We start from the raw sequence: 17,828 nt of genomic DNA, 5'->3' as shown, positions 1-17,828 counted from the left end.
GTGAAAATGTAAATCCTCTGTTGTGCAGCACTTTGCCAAACCTTGTTAAATTATCATTTGATTACATTTTAAAAGATTAAATTATTAATGTTGTATGACCTCATTTGATTACAACACCGTTTTATAGAATAAATGTATATTAAATCATGAATCAAGGAGAATTAAAACAGACAACACAATTTTAATGGAACCCAGAAAAAATTACAACAATACAATAATACAATAATATTAAAAAAATATCTGAGAAAAAAAAGGATTTCATTTCAGCTAGCAATCATCTCTTTATATAAAATGCATAACACACGCATAAAATGCATAACACACGTAATTTTACAATGAAATAATCTTTTAATTTTGTCGCAAACATTCAAAATTTGTAAATAAATCAAAGAGTTTGTTTTCAAAGAATTCTTTTTTAGTCATAATTCAAAAATTCACATGTAATTACGTTACTTGCCATTTCTTTGTAATTACTTGTAAAATTTACTAGCAACTTCTAGGAGAATATTATTTAAGAAAATCCCACACTAAATTTTCCTGACTGCATGATGCCTTTGGAAATGCAGAAATAAAAGAGCTTGTAAAATCACCACAGATGAGGACCAACAAGTGAAAACACCCAACAAGAATTAAACTAACCACAGTCCAACCATGAGAAAAAGTTCTCACTGTGACACTTACGCTACAGTATTATTTCACTGATCCAGCACACATTTATCATCACTAAGACAGACATTTCTTCAATTACATTTTCTTCCGAGCTAAAACATTCTTATCTCTAATAGGAAACAAGATTAATTCAAACGATACCAATTGTTTCTACTAGACAGCAATGAAATTCAATTTGAGAACAAATGGAGACTTTGCTCAAACTTTCTCCATATAAAAAGACCACAGTAATTGTGGCTCTTCAAGAGTTTCAGAAAAAAATCAAAGGTCTCAAACTGTGCACAGATTTGCCGAGACTAATGCCTGAGATCAGCTGACCTTAAACATTTCTCATCAAACTCGCACAAGCTGCAATTTACATTTGTTTTTTAACTAACGATATGCTTGCAATAAGACAACATGTGCTAATAAAGCGAATAAAGTAAATCATTCAAAGGAATGCGGCTGGAAAGTTTGCTCTTCTGCTCACCAAGGCTGCATTTATTTGATCAAAAATATGGTCAAAACAGTAATATTGTGAAATATTATTACAGTTTAACATAGCTGTTTTCTATGTGAATATTTTGTAAAATTCAATTTATATCTGTGATGAAATGCTAAATTTTCAGCATCATTACTCCAGTCTTCAGTGTCACATGATCCCTCAGAAATCATTCTAACATGCTTTTGCTGCTCAAGAAATATTTTCTGTCATCAATGTTGAAAACAGTAGTGCTGCTTCATACTTTTGTGGAAACTATGGTACATTTCCAAAGAAGAACAGCTTTTATTTGAAATAGAATTTTTTTTGGTCAATTTAATGTGTTCTTTCTGAATGAAAGTATTAATTTCTCTTTATAAACGCATATATGAGAAAAGCTGATGTTTTTGGAAGAGTAGCACATGTTAAACAGGCGGGCAGATTTGCTGTAAAACTCTCGCCCACTCACTCACTCACTGACTCACACAAATGTGGTATTACACGTTTCGTCACCTCTTTATTTTTCCTTTCAGATTCAACCGACCGCTCATAGTTGATCCGAGCTGCACTTTTAAACACCCACAGAGGCGTCCACTGAACTGTAAAACTCAGATATTGACATCTACATACTGTAGTACAGCAAAAACAATTTAGATTTCATAACTGCATATTAAAATTAATAAGACAATAAAATGTGATTTGAGCAAACACCTAAAATGAGGAATAGTTCACCGCTAAAAAAATGTATTCACTCTGAGGACATCCAAGATGTAGATGAGTTTGTTTCTTCAACAGATCTGGAGAAATGTAGCATTGCATCACTCGCTCACCAATGGATGCGAATGGGTGCCGGCAAAATAAGAGTCCAAACAGCTGATATAAACATCGCAATAATCTACAAGTAATCCACACCACTCCAGTCCATCAATTAACATCTTGTGAAGACAAAAACGGAAAAACAAATCCATCATTAAACTGGCCAAAGGATGAGTCCATAATCCTTAACAATGCTTCCTCCAGTGAAAAAGTCCATCTACTATTGTCTTCTCTCATAAAAATCCACCCACATATTTGTCTAGAATTGTTTTGGCTAGTAATCGGTGCTTAAATTGATTGACTGGAGTGTTGTGGATTACTTGTGGATCATTGTGATATTTTTATCAGCTCAGTTTTATCACTTATTTTGACGGCACCCATTCACTGCAGTGGATCCACTGGTGAGCAAGTGATGTAATGCTACATTTCTCAAAAACTGATGAAGAAACAAACTCATCTACATCTTGGATGGAGTACATTTTCAGCCATTTTTGATTGAACTATTCTTTTAAGATGTTTAGCATACACTGCCAGTCAAAAGTTTTTGAACAGTAAAATTTCTGTGGCTTCGCAAAATAATGGACTGGAGTGGTGTGGATTACTTGTGGACTATTGTGATGTTTTTATCAGCTGTTTGGACTCTCATTCTGACGGCACCCATTCACTGCAAAGGATCCATTGGTGAGCAAATGATGTAATGCTGAATTTCTCCAAATCTGATGAAGAAATAAACTGTTCCATTTCTTGGACGGCATGGCGGTGAGGCCATTCTCATTTAGTTTTCTTTTTTGGTTGAACTCTTCACATAGGAAACACCCTAGCAGCTTCGCTTCAGAACATTTAGTGTTGTTTAATAAGTTTCTAAACCACTGAACCGTTTCCATTAAAAGCTTAATTGCCTGCTACTAATGAACAACATCTGCATTGAGTGACGTGTGTTTGTTTTGTCTGAGCGGAGTGGGAGTTATTTAAGACAAGATGTGATTCCAGCCGCTGGGAAACTCCTACCTTTGTTTTGTCACTTGGATTGACCCCCAGTTCCAGCAACCTGTCAACGACAGACAGACGGCTCTCTCGAACCGCGACCATCAGGAGGTTCAGGCCAGACTCCTGCGGGAGAACAAGGGAACATAGTCAATATTTCACTAAGAAATGATTCAGTACTGCACATGTATTGAGAGCCAAAGTGTTTGGATTACACAAGAGGGAAATTAATATAGATGTTGAACAGATCACTTTCAGATGCAAACAATATGCTGAAGTGGATTAAAATGATTATTTTTTTAACATTGCATAAGCAGAGAACTTTCCTGATTTTAAGAACATAAATAATTAAATATATAAAAAAAAAATTTTTATAAATAATATAACAATAAATGAAATATATATATATATATATATATATATATATATATATATACATACAGCAGTTTTATAATACACACCCATTATGGGAAATATACTGACTATTATTAAACAGAAAATACCAGAACATTAAATATGGAAACACACATACGCACAATAACCATTTGTTAATTGACCACACATGTGACTTTGAATTAAACAAACAATATACACTGAAATACAAAAGAATTATATAAATGTATATATAAATGTGTGTGTGTTTATAATATATTACATACACACACACACAAATGTATTGCTTTAATATACTTTAATTGGTCTAGTTTGATACTAATTATAGATAGATAGATAGATAACTAAATATATAGTATTACTTGTATATAATTAATAAACGTTTATTGAGCTCATATGTGCATATATACTACACAGAATACAATAAATAACTAATATAATGCTTTATACACACACAATAAACGTTTTTAAAATAATATAAAATTACAAATAGATTATTTACTACATTTGAATTAATCTATGTTCAATTTAGTCATTTTAATTCAGTTTTTTTCTTCAAGTTTAATATATACTCACAACACCGTACTCTAATCTATAACACAGTCATAGTAAATGATGATTCATTCAAAAATAATATTTTCCACAGAACTGAAGATTGTTTTTAAACATGCAATAAAAAGCACCTGCAGCGCATCTCACCTCGTCGAACTGGAAGATCTCCGGATCTCCCTTCTCCAGCGTCTTGAGCTTCTGTTCCAATGCCACCCATTCTCCCTTAAGAGCCAGAGTCAGCAGTCGCTGAGGGGTCCCGGAGACACAAGAGCTTTCTGACATCATACAAGACCACAAAATAACCTTACAGGAATCAAACCATACGGCTCTGTCACCACCATAACAAAAGCACGTTGATTGAAAAAGACGAAACCCAGACGGATCTGTTGCAGGTGCGGATCTAACGGTCCCTCCCTCTTAGTAGGAGGTATAAACCGAGCATTCCTCCGTCTGTCCGCGGCGGGTTAAAGTTTGCAAACTCCGCCTTCAGTTCCTCCTGTTACCCTGGATTCTACAAAAAAGACCATTGAAACAAGCCCACAGAAAAGAGACAGAATAGTAAGAGCACGGGCTGCTGAAAACAGCGATTCAGTTGTACTTTCAGTCCTCATTTTACCGCTGTTGTTGTCATTTACCTCAGAATCAACGTCAACTTTTTTAAAGCTAAAACAGAATGAGTTCATCTCTATCTATTCATACTAAATTCAGGTCCATCCGTTTGGAAGGCGTTTTCGTTTGATCACATCACGATTGTTTGGTGTAGCACGGTAGATTTGACAAAATAAGATTGGGATAGTGAAGTACAGATACTCTATTATATACTTAAATATTTATCCTGAATAGTAAAGAATATCTTTCGAAGCTAATTTTAACATCAATAGTGTAAAATATCATTACAATCCAAATAACATTGTGAATTTGTTGTGTTACAAGTGTGAAACTCCACCCACAAACAAACCTATATATATATTTATATATAGTATTTTTGAAATACCTATTCACCCTAGTCGACCGTTGAAATTTAAAATTTTAACCCAGTGGTTGCAGAAATAACCCAGTAGAGGTTAAAAATAACCTAACAAGCAATCCTATACATTGGATACAGTAAACAACCTAACGGTTTTAGAGTGTAGAAAAAAATATAGATTAATTAATTAGTGTTTCCTGCTATTCACCGACCCGGTCCGAAATTCCGATCTGAAACAAATGATTCGCGAACCCCTCCCTGAAGGGCCAATTTGAATCAAATGATTCGCGAGCCCAATCCGAAGTTCCGATCTGAATTAAATGATTCAAATGATTCGCCCGATCAAACATGAGAGTTCAGATCATGTCTATATTCCGACAAAGAATGATGTCGTTTGGACGAACCAGTGGGCCGCTCCGAAGTTCCGATCTAAATCAAATGATTCGCGAGCTGGCTCCAAAGTTCCGATCTGAATGAAATGATTCGGGAACCCTCTCGAAGTTCCGATCTGAATCCAATGATTCGCGAACCCCTCCCTGAAGGGCCGATTTGAATCAAATGATTTGCGAATCTACTCCGACGTTCCGATCTGAATCAAATGATTCGCGAGCCCGATCCGAAGTTCCGATCTGAATTAAATGATTCGCGAACCCCTCCCCGAAGTGTCGATTTGAATCAAATGATTCGCGAACCCGCTCCGAAGTTCCGATACGAATCAAATGATTCGCGAGCTGGCTCCAAAGTTCCGATCTGAATGAAATGATTCGGGAACCCTCTCGAAGTTCCGATCTGAATCAAATGATTCGCGAACCCCTCCCTGAAGGGCCGATTTGAATCAAGTGATTCGCGAACCCGGTCCGACGTTCCGATCTGAATCAAATGATTCGCGAGCTCGCTCCAAAAGTTCCGATCTGAATAAAATGATTCGCGAACCCCCTCCGAAGTTCTGATCTGAATCAGATGATTCGCGAGCTCGCTCCAAAGTTCCGATCTGAATTAAATGATTCGGGAATTCTCTCCGAAGTTCCGATCTGAATCAAATGATTCGCGAGCCCGATCCGAAGTGCCGATTTGAATCAAATGATTCGCGAACCCGCTCCGAAGTTCCGGTCAGAATCAAATGATTCGCGAACCTGCTCAGAAGTCCCGATCTGAATCATATGATTCGCGAGCCCTCTCCGAAGTTCCGATCCGAATCAAATGATTCGCGAACCCGCTCCGAACTTCAAATCTGAATCAAATGATTCGCGAATAGGCTCCGAAGTTCCGATCTAAATCAAATGATTCGCGAACCTGCTCCGAAGTCCCCATATAAATCAAATGATTCGCGATACGCGATCCGCTCGAAGCGCTTCGAATCAGTGAATCATTTTTGTGATGCAATGGTTTAACGGATTCGGAGTTTCGAAAGCGCCGTTTCACCTATCACTACACGCTTTTTAAAATCATTACAAGGGATTTCGAAATTCGAAAATTAATGGCTCTTATGAACTGATTTTTGCTAGTGAATAGCTTGAACTGAATGATCGAAGTCACGAGATTATGTTTGAATCAATGATTCTCTCAATTGAATCGGTTCGTCTGTTCTCGATACTCTCAGTACTACTTCTAGCTTAGCTGGCTGGTTTAATGAGATTACCTGAAATAAGTGTAGAAAGTATGATGTTTACAAACAAATTCTCCACTTTACCTTTAGATAACTGCTTTCCACATCGAAATCATCCAATACAAATCTATGAACATATTCAGGTGAGCTAACTAGTGAAAAACTACATTAATATGAAAACTGCACCTCAAAATACATGTTAGATGGAAACATCGTGTATCATGATCGAGTTTGTATCTTAATTAACTATATTTTAAATATTCTGATCACTGCAATTCAGTTGAAACGGTCCAGTCACCTCATACCATTGAAGTGAATGTTACATCAATCTCTGTAAATCTCAACCAGTTTTATAATTTGAGTTGCTAACATTCTTGTCTCTGTAAAAGTGTTCTTACAAAATGTTGGCGCACAAGTGCTACAAAAAAAAAAAAAAAAGGTACTTACTAATAATAAATTCAGTTGTACATTGTTGCTGTTCTCATTGCATGTACACGGCTTTAGTCAGTAGATGTCCTCAGCGTACTGAGTTTCCAAAATGATTTCCATTCCGGAATAATTTTTATAATTGTATAATTTTATAATATAGATATTCCTATAGAATGCATTATTATTACTATTATTATTAATCATACCAGTAGTAGTTATTACTAAAGTTGAAGATAAATGTATTTCAAATGAGGACTTTTAACACCAAGTCTGGAGACTTGTATTATAGAAAGCACCATGAACCGGAAGTCAGCCACTGGTCTGTTTACTTTAGCCGCTGCTGAATCCACGTGAATAGAAGTACGTATTTGAGTTTAATTGCTTTTTAATTATAGTTCTGTGTGACATTTATTTAAGTTAATAAAGTGGATAAATGACAATTTGCGCATGAGCATATTCAGCACGTAATTCTAAGTAAATGCAGTTTAATAGCGTGATATTATCTTTCAAGGTTATTCTTTCAATGTATAACGTTACTTAATTTTGTGATTTTAATTAAAGTTATGTAGGTAGTTGACGTTTGAAACAGTGACAGCTGAGCCAAGATGACATGCTATCGTATTGTCATACCTGTTACATGTAAACCTATTTAAATATATGCACAATTTTAGCACATTTTTACAGTTATATATACGTCGATGTGCTTTAAAATGTGTCTGTAATGTTAATGCATGAAAAATCTAATGCTTAATGTTGCAACACAACATTAAGAGATCGTTTTAGATGGAATTATTATATGTAAGCTAATAAATATATGATAAATATTATAATAACGTCAGATTGGCTGTATTGTTATGTCATAATTAATAAAAATGTGTTTTTTCTCTATTGACTCAAATGTTATTATGAAACAGTTGTTACTAAATTAGAAAAAATACATAAAAGAAACTTTTTTTAATGACAATAACAATGAACTATTTCTTTTTATTATTTTTTAGTGAAGATCTGATGTGGTCTCAGTCTTCCCAGCACAGCTTGGTCAAGATGTCTCTAAGATGCTGTCAGAAGATGTTCCTGAGACTTTATGGTGGTTCTCTCTCCACCGCGAAGAGCCGGATGTGGTTGAGACGCTACACTAAAGCAGCTCAGAGTCACAGAAGGGTGGTGATCACCGGCATCGGACTCGTTTCTCCCCTCGGGACAGGAAGTGCTCTGCCTTGGCAGCGTCTGATAGCTGGAGAAAGCGGTTTGGTAGCTCTGGACCCGGAGGAGTATAAAACAGTCCCGTGTAAGGTGGCGGCCCGTGTGCAGAGAGGAGATAAACAAGGAGAATTTAACGAAGAGGCATTTGCATCTAAAGGAGAGATCAACAGCATGTCTCCAGCCACGGTTATGGCAATCGGTGCTGCCCAATTGGCTCTTGAGGACTGCGGATGGTATCCCAGAAGCCCTGAAGAGCAGCTCAGCGCTGGTGTGGCGGTCGGGATGGGTATGGTGTCTCTGGAGGAAATCGCTCGAACAGCCTTGGCCTTTCAAACACGCGGCTACAGCAAAGTCAGCCCGTTTTTTGTCCCTCGCATCCTGGTGAACATGGCTGCAGGACACATAAGCATCAAACACAAACTGAAGGGTCCCAATCATGCTGTGTCCACCGCATGCACCACGGGAGCTCACGCTATCGGCGACGCCACCCGTTTCATCGCTCACGGCGATGCCGATGTGATGCTCGCCGGCGGGACGGAGGCCTGCGTCAGTCCGCTGTCCATCGCCGGGTTCGCTCGCGCTCGGGCCCTCAGCACCAACTGGAACCAGGAGCCCAGACTCGCCTCACGGCCGTTTCATCCAGATAGAGAGGGGTTTGTGATGGGAGAAGGGGCGGCCGTGCTTGTGTTAGAGGAATACGGACATGCAGAGCAGAGAGGTGCGCGGGTGTACGCTGAGGTGATGGGATATGGGCTCTCTGGAGACGCTAGTCACATCACGGCACCAACCGCAGATGGAGACGGAGCCTTTCGGTAATACTACACAAATGATTGCATACAACATTTGCCTTTGCTTTTATTCATTTAGCTGACGCTAACAATGATTTAGAACAACATGCAATTCATCATAGAGGCAAATAATACAGTTTCAGATGTCAGAAACAACAGACATGCAAATAAACACTACACTGTTTTGACTGCAACGTGACAACAGAAATCATATACAACCCTATTTGAGAAGAGGCAGGGTTGTGAACTAAAACTAAATTCATAAAAATAATATTTTGTTGCATAAAATAAAATAAATGGTAACTGAAATGAAATAAAAAGTTTTAAAAAAGCTTATATAAAACAAGCTAAATAAATAACCTAAATAAATATATAAATAAATGAAAAATAATAAATACATTATATAGACTTTATAGACAGATACAGAAAAAAACCCACCAAAATGACTAAACATTGAAATAAAGTAAAAAAAAAAAAAAAAATATATATATATATATAAACGTTAACATTTTATTTTATTCGTTAAGTTGAAGTGCTAAAGTAACCTAAATAAATAAACTAAAAATAATAAATAAAAAAAATAATAAATACAATATATAGACTATGTAGGCAAATATAGACAAAATAAATAAATAAAATTGTAAACTTATTTGAGGACAGACAGGGTTATTTACTAAAACTAAAACCATAAAAATACATTTTCATTACTTGAAATAAAATAAAATATATATATAAAAAAAACTTTAACATATTTTATTTTATTTTACATTGAGTTGAAATAATAAAATAAGTAAAGCTAAATAAACTAAAACTAATAAATGAAAAAAATAAACACATTATAGACTGTATAGACAAAAAACTAATAAAATGTCAAAAACACCAGAATTACTAAACATTACATTTTCGTTACTTGAAATAAAATAATTGGTAACTAAAATAAAAAATAAAAAACTTTAACATATTTCATTTCATTAGCTTAAGTTGAAGTGCTGAAATAACCTGAATAAATAAACTAAAAATTATAAATAAAAAATAATAAATACAATACATAGACTATGTAGACAGATACAGACAAATAAAATAAAATGCCTAAAACAACAAAATCACAACCTTACTAAACTAAAACTAAAACAATAAAAAAAACTCTTTTATTATTTGAAATAAAATAAATGGTAACTGAAATAAAATATATATAAAAATATTTAATATTAATATAACCTAAAATATTTAGCTAAAATTAAAGCAACAACAGAAAATACACATAACATAAAAATCTTATCTAATATCAAATAATAGAACAAAATACAGAAAATATGTTCAAAATGGTTCTTTTGATATTTTTTGAAAAAGAAACATACTGTGCATCTATACAAACATTTATTTTGTAATCTAGACTTTTTATTGCAACATAACAGAAACAGTACATTACATTATTTAACATGACAGAACATTATTTGGTAACAGGCATTATAGAACCTAAAATAATATTAAACAGAAAAAAAAAAAAGCAAATATAGTACAAATGTAAAACTCAATTGAAAGAGGTTCACAGCCTACTGTGGAACCTGTACTGTGTATTTTGATTGATCAAAAATAAAAAATATATATATTTTTAAATATAATAATGTTTTTTATGCTTAGATATTGTTGCAGAAATCTAAAAATGATCCTGAATTATGGAGCTTCTCATGCTGTGTTTCAGGTGCATGTCTGCTGCTCTCCGTGACGCTGGAGTATCTCCTTCAGAGGTGACTTATGTGAATGCTCACGCCACCTCCACACCACTAGGGGATGCCGCAGAGAACGCCGCCATTAAGAGACTGTTTGAGCAGCATGCGTACTCACTGGCCGTGTCCTCCACTAAAGGTGCGACCGGGCATCTGCTGGGAGCCGCTGGCGCACTGGAGGCCGCCTTCACCGCCCTCGCCTGTCACCACGCCATCCTGCCGCCCACACTCAACTTGGACCGCACCGAGCCAGAGTTTGACCTGAACTATGTGCCTTGCACAGCACAGACCTGGAGAACCAGCGGACGCAGAATCGCTCTCACCAACTCATTTGGGTTTGGTGGAACAAACGCTTCTCTGTGTCTCGCGAGTGTGTGATTACAGTTATGCAGATTTCAGGTGATCAAATCAGTAACATTGACATGTTACTATTATATGAATCAGTAACAGATTCAAAAGATTGATCAATGTATCACACAGCAGTTGTTAACAAAATGTATGTTTGGAATGGAATACTAGAATTCTGACTGTATATTGCATACTATTTTTAGTACAATGCATTCAGCAGTGAATGTTTCAGACAACAGTGTTAAACTGTCACATGACCTTGTTGAGTTGCTTATTTAATTAAATTTGATTAAATTACATTTTAAATAAAATTTAATTGAATTTAAAACAGTAAGATGTGTAATTAAGAAAAATTACATTCAATTAAATTAGTTAATTAAGTCGTAGATGACAATCAATGCACAGATTCAGTAGTAAGTGAATTTTGAGTAAATTAATTTTTATATTTTTTTATTTAGAATCTTTGCATCAATGTATACTGTCAAAATATTTTAAAGAATAATTTATTTTAATATAATAAAATGTTTAAATTTAAGTGTAATGGCATTTAAAAATATAAATTAATAAATATTTGGCATATATATATATATATATATATATATATATATATATATGCCAAATATTTAATTAAATTAAACATTACATTAAACATTAAATTAAATTTTATATATTATTTATATTTTAACAACAATAAACAGTGTGTATATGTGTATATATATATATATATATATATATATATATATATATGTTTATTGTTGTTAAAATTTGAATAATATATAAAATTTAATTTAATGTTTAATTAATTTTTTTTTCATTTTACCAACAATAAGTAAATATTCGAAAATAAAATGAAATGAAAATATTATCTACAGTTATTGCTGTACATATATTAATATATATATATATATATTAGTTATATTTAAAATTATATTTCTTTTAATTTATCACACACACACATATATATATTCAAATGTATTTTTAAATATAATTTACTTTTTTTATTTTTCACTTAAAAAAAATGTTCAAATATATAGCAGTATGCAAGTATCCAATATTATGTACAGTTATTACACAAAATTTTATTTAAAAAATATAAAATTACATGTATTATAATATACATGTATTCAAATAAATTTAATTTTTAAATATAATTAAATTTTTTTAAATATAATTAAAATTTTATTTATTATATTTTTTAATGTAAGATCGAAGTTTGAGTGGTATTACATATATATTAGAATAATATTTAAAAATGACATTTCTATATGTATATTACAATAATATTTAAAATTACATATATATATATATATATATATATATATATATATATATATATATATCTATATGTGTGTGTGTATATATGTATGTATACATACATATATTACAATTATATAAAAAAAAAATTATATATGTGTGTGTGTGTGTGTGTGTGTGATTTTTAAATATAATTTACATTTTTTAACATTAAAAATATATAGCGGTATACAAGTATCCAATATTATGTACAGTTATTATGTACCGTCATTTTTAATTGTATTCTATTAAAATTATATGTATGCAGCCATGTCTAGCAACGAGACATTATCTATCAATTTACTATTTCATTAATCATTTCATTAGTAAACAACGGTTTTCTTCAGTGCATATCAGATCATTGTTTTAATCTAAAGCTCTTGTCGCACTAGTGGGACACTCCGTTACTATAACAACAGCCGTGTCAACATTAAAGGGTCCGACGTGACAACCGGATCACGTCACGTCTCCTAGCAACTCCAAAATAAACTGCGAAAAGGCTCGTCGGTGTCGCTGTTGAGGATTAATCTGATCAGACGCGATATTAAATTGGTTATTAAACACTTTAGTTTTATATACGACGATCATTTGATGCGTACGTTTGTTTGTTGTTTGTAAGGCGGAACCCGAGATTTGGAGTCCAGAGATCCAGTCGGACGCATTCAGAGCAGAAGAACTGTTTATGGTGTGCTTTCATTTCAAGTAAAACTGCAGGATTATGTTCAAAAATACGTTTCAAAGCGGCTTTCTGTCCATCCTCTACAGCATCGGCAGCAAACCCCTGCAGATATGGGACAAAAAGGTGAGCAGACGGCGGAAATGATGCTAGATTGACAGATGGAGCTCAGATGCTGCTAATGCTCAGCTAACTTACAGAAATCACACATTCAGGTTATTGGGAATGTTTTATTTTACATTTAATCTGCATTAGATGTGACAATTATGGCCTCGATAACATTATCCACAAGTACTATGGTATTACCATGGTAACAGCATGGGTTTTGAGCATTACCATGTCATCATTCTTTCAAGTACATAAACAGTATCACAGTATATGAATAGTGTTTATATGTATATTGTGTTTCCGTCACAAATTTAGTTTAAGTTTTCGTAATTTTGGTGTGTTTTTGTCATTTTTATTCGCATTATGTCTAGTCTATATATGTGTATATCTATGTATTTTCTATATCAAAATTGATATATTTTGTCTTAATTTAGTTTGTTATTTGTACATCAACTTAAATTACATGAAAATGAGAAATGTTTCCTTGGCAACAAGCTGAAATAAAATATTTTTACATTTTTAAATATTTTATTATTTTATTTATTGCAATATTTTAGTTCAAATATTTATTTTTAATAAATTAAAATTTTTTGGATTCAGTTTTAGTTAACTATAATAACTCTGAAATACATATTCATATAATTTTTAGTATGTCTATATAGTTGTGATTAATTAAATTCCAGTTTTGATTAAAATATTTCTTTTTTGTTAATAATACTTTTTTAAACTAAATGAAAATAAGAAATGTTTTCTATGAAATTAGCTGAAATAAACCATGTTTTTGTAATATTTTATGTTTAAATAATACGTTTTATTTCAAGTTTTTTTTTTAAATTTATTACAATATTTTATTTCAAGAAATTATTTATAATGAATTATTCATGTATTTATTTTTATGGATTCAGTTTTAGTTAATTATAATAACTCTAAGATACACATTCATATACTTTTTTATGTCTATATATTTTTTATTAATTAAATTTAAGTTTTAATTGATTCATTATTATTTTTAGTTTTAATTATTTTAATACTGAAAGTTAAACTAAATGAAAATGAGAAATGTTTTCTTTGAAACTAGCTGAAATAGAATATTTATATTTTATTTTTAGTTAATATTTATTTTGTTATAAGTAACAATTTTTTTATAGTTTTAGTTTTAAGTTGCTATAATAACTCTAATATTCATATGACTATTATTTTTTTACTAGTTCTATAAAATTACTAAAAATTCTCTCTATATTTTTTTTAGTTAGGGTGGAAATTTTCCAGAAAATTCCCAAATGTTTCCAAAAAATCCTGGAAATGTATGGATAGTTTTAGAAATTTTCTGAAAAATGTACATCTTTTTTGTAACCTTAATTAAATAAGAATAAGAAATAAGAAATGTTACTTGGGCAACTAGCTGAAATAAAATATGTTTTTGTAATATACTATTTCAGTTAACATTTTTGTTTAAATAACAAAAATGATCTTTTATGGCTTAAGTTTTAATTAACTATAATAACCCTGATATGCATATTATTATTATTATTATTACATATAATTTGATGATAAATGACTAAAAACCTGAAAGTTTCCAAAAACATCCTGTAATGTTTTCATAAGTTTTGGACATACTATATTAAATGTAGTATATGTATGTATAGATTGTATATTCTGTTTGAATAACCTAAAGGATGGAGAGGTTAATGTAGATATGAATAATGCATTAACTCACTAAACAAACATGTTGTCACAGGTCAGAAATGGACACATAAAGCGCATCACAGACAATGACATCCAGTCTTTAGTTCTCGAGGTGGAGGGGACTAATGTGAGGTGAGTGTGTCTCCATCTGTTCATCTGTCTGATCCTGAACACACACACACATCACGATCAGACGTGACCCGTATGTGTCTGATTTCCACAGCACCACCTACATCACGTGTCCCGCTGACCCCAAGAAAACCCTCGGCATCAAACTCCCCTTCCTCGTCATGATCATCAAGAACCTCAAGAAGTATTTCACATTCGAAGTTCAGGTAGGGAATCGGTTTCTTTGAATAATACATTATTTGAATTTGTGATGTCAGAAATGTGTGAGCGTGTGATGCGTTTCAGGTACTGGACGATAAAAACGTGCGGCGGAGGTTCAGGGCGAGTAACTATCAGAGCACGACCCGCGTCAAGCCCTTTATCTGTACGATGCCCATGCGGCTGGACGACGGCTGGAATCAGATCCAGTTCAACCTGTCAGATTTCACACGGCGAGCGTACGGCACCAATTACATCGAGACGCTGCGAGTGCAGGTGAGGGAGAGCGATACAGCTCACAGTTTACCCTAAAATCAAGAGGAAAACTAACCATCTTATTCTTCAATGCAGAAGTAAGCCTATGGGTGAGACTTCTGGTTGATTAGCCACTATAGGGAAATAATCAGAAGAATAGCAATATGAAGTAAACGGTAAAACTGTTTGCACCGCAAACCAGTGTGTTCAGAATTTAGATAATACATTAAAACATATGATAAGAAACACTAATTTGCAATATCAAACAGCAAAACCAGCTGTTTTGTACAACTAGAAATAGCTGGATGTGGATGAGACTGGAAGCAGACCCATAAAATGTACAAATGGCCCACTTTTACCAAAAAAAAATAAGGTGGATAAGAAATTGTGTTTTGCAGAAAGAGTCCCATTTTGGGACAAATATGATTATTTTCAACAGTGATGTTTTTCATTGAATCCTAGATGTGCTCAATTGCCAGATTTAGTGTTTGATTTATTGTTTATGATTCTGACAGTCAGTGTTATTATAGCTAACTAAACTAAAACAAATTCTGTAATTTGAAATAAAAACTAAACTAAACTAAAATAAAATGTATAAATAATTAAACTTGTTTTATTTCAGCTAGTTGCCAAGGTTCAGTTTTTCCTTTTCATTGTTTAACTTGATTCACTAAAAAGAAATGTAAATTGAAAATGGAAAATATAAATATAAATTCAAAGTATTATTAAAATTAAAAATAATAGTATCTCAATTATACTAAAATGACACTTGATAGTAAAAAACAATATAGTAATACAGTATTATAAAATGCAAAAATTGGCATTAATCTAGTATTCGAACATATATTGCCATGATACATAAATTCTTTAAGACATCGTTGCATTACTATTTTTTGCATTACAGTCTTAACTGACTTAATTGTCTTGATTAATTGTCTTAATTGTCTATGTTCCATTTTCAGATTATATACACTACCAGTCAAAGGTTTTTGAACAGTAAGATTGTTAATGTTTTTTTAAAGAGGCCTGCATTTATTTGATCCAAAATATTTTAAAATATTTGTATTATTTAAAATAACTACTTTCTATTTGGATATATTTTAAAATGGAATTTATTCCTGTGATTAAGATCAGCATCATTACTCCAGTCTTCAATGTCACATGATCCTTCAGAAATCATTCTAATGTGTGCTGATTTGCTGTTCAAGAAACATTTTTTTATTATTATTATCATCAATATTTAAAACAGTTTCAGGATTCTTTGATGAATCGAAAGATCCAAAGATCAGCATTTATCTGAAATAAAAAGCTTTTGTAACATTAGAAACTAGAGCTTTCAAAAGCTTGGAGTCAGTAGAATGTATTTATTTATTTTTGATGGGGGAAAGAAATTACAATAATTAACATTTTTATTTAGCAAGGATGCTTAAAATGGATTAAAAGTAAGGATAAAGACAATTATAATGTTACAAAAGATTTCTATTTCAGATAAATGCTGTTCTTCTGAACTTTCTATTCATCAAAGAAACCTGAAAAAAATTCTACTTAGCTAATCAGATAATAATAATCAGAATATTAGAATAATTTTTGAAGGATCATGTGACTGGAGTAATGATGCTAAAAATTCAGCTTTGAAATCAAAGGAATAAATTACATTTTAAAATATATTCAAATAGAAATGGTTATTTTAAATAGTAATAATATTTAAAAAGTTGACTGTTTTTGCTGTACTTTGGATCAAATAAATGCAGCCTTGGTGAGCAGAAGAGACTTCTCTAAAAAACAATAAAAATCTTACTGTTCAAAAACTTTTGACTGGTAGTGTAAATGTATATAATACGTATTTGAAATGTAAGCTCAAAGGTTATTACAGAAAAAGATCCTTCAATGAAATCAGACAGTTTTATGTTTTACAGTATTAACTATGATATTTGAGCAAAATGTACATAAACAAACACACTGCATGTGACTTTGTTTGTCCTGAGGTTAATGGTAATTACAATGTAAATGCTGTTATTAGAAATAGCCTGAAACTAGTTGTCAGAATTTGATTGAGGTGTTTCTGGGGTTCATGATGGCTGTCATGTCTTTCAGATTCACGCAAACTGTCGCATAAGGAGGGTTTACTTCTCTGACCGGCTGTACTCTGAAGACGAGCTCCCCGCAGAATTTAAACTCTATTTACCAGTACAAAACAAAGCGAAGGTGAGCTTCATCACGCCATACTTATTTGCAAAATCATATGTTTATTTTGTTGTGTATTAATCTTGTGTATTTTCTCCACAGCAGTGACACAGCAGACCAGATTCCTTCATTCCCTCTCTTTGTTTTATCTGCAAATGTTCATACTGGATGGATTTCTACTGGCACTATCTTTTTGTTGTTTTTCAAGTGTTGTTTTGGATCTGTGTGATTGGTTTCCATCTGCTAAATAAATATTTTATATGCACAAAGTGAAACCTAATGTCTGTCTGATTAATTTTCATCTGTGTTTATACAGTTTGTAGACAAAAACAAAGCAATTTCCTCCAGATATTGTCA

General features: G+C 32.6%; 3 protein-coding genes across 5 annotated transcripts in view; 2 read left to right on the top strand and 1 right to left on the bottom strand.

Moving 5' to 3' along the window:
* Positions 1 to 4,429, bottom strand: part of trpn1 (transient receptor potential cation channel, subfamily N, member 1) — an 80,660-nt gene extending 76,231 nt beyond the window's left edge. Inside the window, exons 1-2 of one of the 2 annotated variants that reach the window (XM_051137119.1) lie at positions 4,022 to 4,429; positions 2,954 to 3,055 (exon numbers count right to left, since the gene is read on the bottom strand). In XM_051137119.1, coding sequence (XP_050993076.1) covers positions 2,954 to 3,055; positions 4,022 to 4,159 — 240 coding nt within the window. In that variant the 5' untranslated portion in view covers positions 4,160 to 4,429. The remainder of the gene's footprint in view (positions 1 to 2,953; positions 3,056 to 4,021) is intronic. The other variant, XM_051137118.1, reaches the window with a different exon arrangement.
* Positions 4,430 to 7,153: 2,724 nt separating this feature from the next.
* Positions 7,154 to 11,248, top strand: oxsm (3-oxoacyl-ACP synthase, mitochondrial). Its single transcript, XM_051136138.1, has 3 exons — positions 7,154 to 7,236; positions 7,875 to 8,891; positions 10,570 to 11,248. The coding sequence occupies exons 2-3, from the start codon at positions 7,885 to 7,887 to the stop codon at positions 10,970 to 10,972; spliced, it is 1,410 nt and encodes a 469-aa protein (XP_050992095.1). The 5' UTR covers positions 7,154 to 7,236; positions 7,875 to 7,884; the 3' UTR covers positions 10,973 to 11,248.
* Positions 11,249 to 12,700: 1,452 nt separating this feature from the next.
* On the top strand, positions 12,701 to 17,746 carry cfap20 (cilia and flagella associated protein 20). 2 transcript variants are annotated; one of them, XM_051136884.1, is made up of 6 exons: positions 12,701 to 13,037; positions 14,758 to 14,837; positions 14,929 to 15,040; positions 15,120 to 15,308; positions 17,382 to 17,492; positions 17,577 to 17,746. In XM_051136884.1, the coding sequence occupies exons 1-6, from the start codon at positions 12,954 to 12,956 to the stop codon at positions 17,577 to 17,579; spliced, it is 579 nt and encodes a 192-aa protein (XP_050992841.1). In that variant the 5' UTR covers positions 12,701 to 12,953; the 3' UTR covers positions 17,580 to 17,746. The 2 variants fall into 2 exon arrangements, with proteins under 2 accessions (XP_050992841.1, XP_050992840.1); XM_051136883.1 differs by having other exon boundaries at positions 12,702 to 13,037; positions 17,574 to 17,746.
* The last annotated feature ends 82 nt before the right edge of the window (positions 17,747 to 17,828 follow it).

Source organism: Labeo rohita, chromosome 19 (genome assembly GCF_022985175.1).
Source record: "Labeo rohita strain BAU-BD-2019 chromosome 19, IGBB_LRoh.1.0, whole genome shotgun sequence".
Classification (NCBI taxonomy): domain Eukaryota; kingdom Metazoa; phylum Chordata; class Actinopteri; order Cypriniformes; family Cyprinidae; genus Labeo; species Labeo rohita.
The sequence above is the reverse complement of the archived record's forward strand: the minus strand, read 5'-3'. Positions and strand labels throughout refer to the sequence as shown.

What these genes read in the sequence shown, in the direction of transcription:
- cfap20 (XM_051136883.1), top strand. Translation starts at nt 12,954, where the DNA reads ATGTTCAAAAATACGTTTCAAAGCGGCTTTCTGTCCATCCTCTACAGC. An exon ending in GTGGAGGGGACTAATGTGAG is followed by an intron (nt 14,838 to 14,928) that starts GTGAGTGTGTCT and finishes TGATTTCCACAG; the next exon opens with CACCACCTACATCACGTGTC. An exon ending in TCGAGACGCTGCGAGTGCAG is followed by an intron (nt 15,309 to 17,381) that starts GTGAGGGAGAGC and finishes CATGTCTTTCAG; the next exon opens with ATTCACGCAAACTGTCGCAT.
- oxsm (XM_051136138.1), top strand. Translation starts at nt 7,885, where the DNA reads ATGTGGTCTCAGTCTTCCCAGCACAGCTTGGTCAAGATGTCTCTAAGA. An exon ending in GATGGAGACGGAGCCTTTCG is followed by an intron (nt 8,892 to 10,569) that starts GTAATACTACAC and finishes GCTGTGTTTCAG; the next exon opens with GTGCATGTCTGCTGCTCTCC.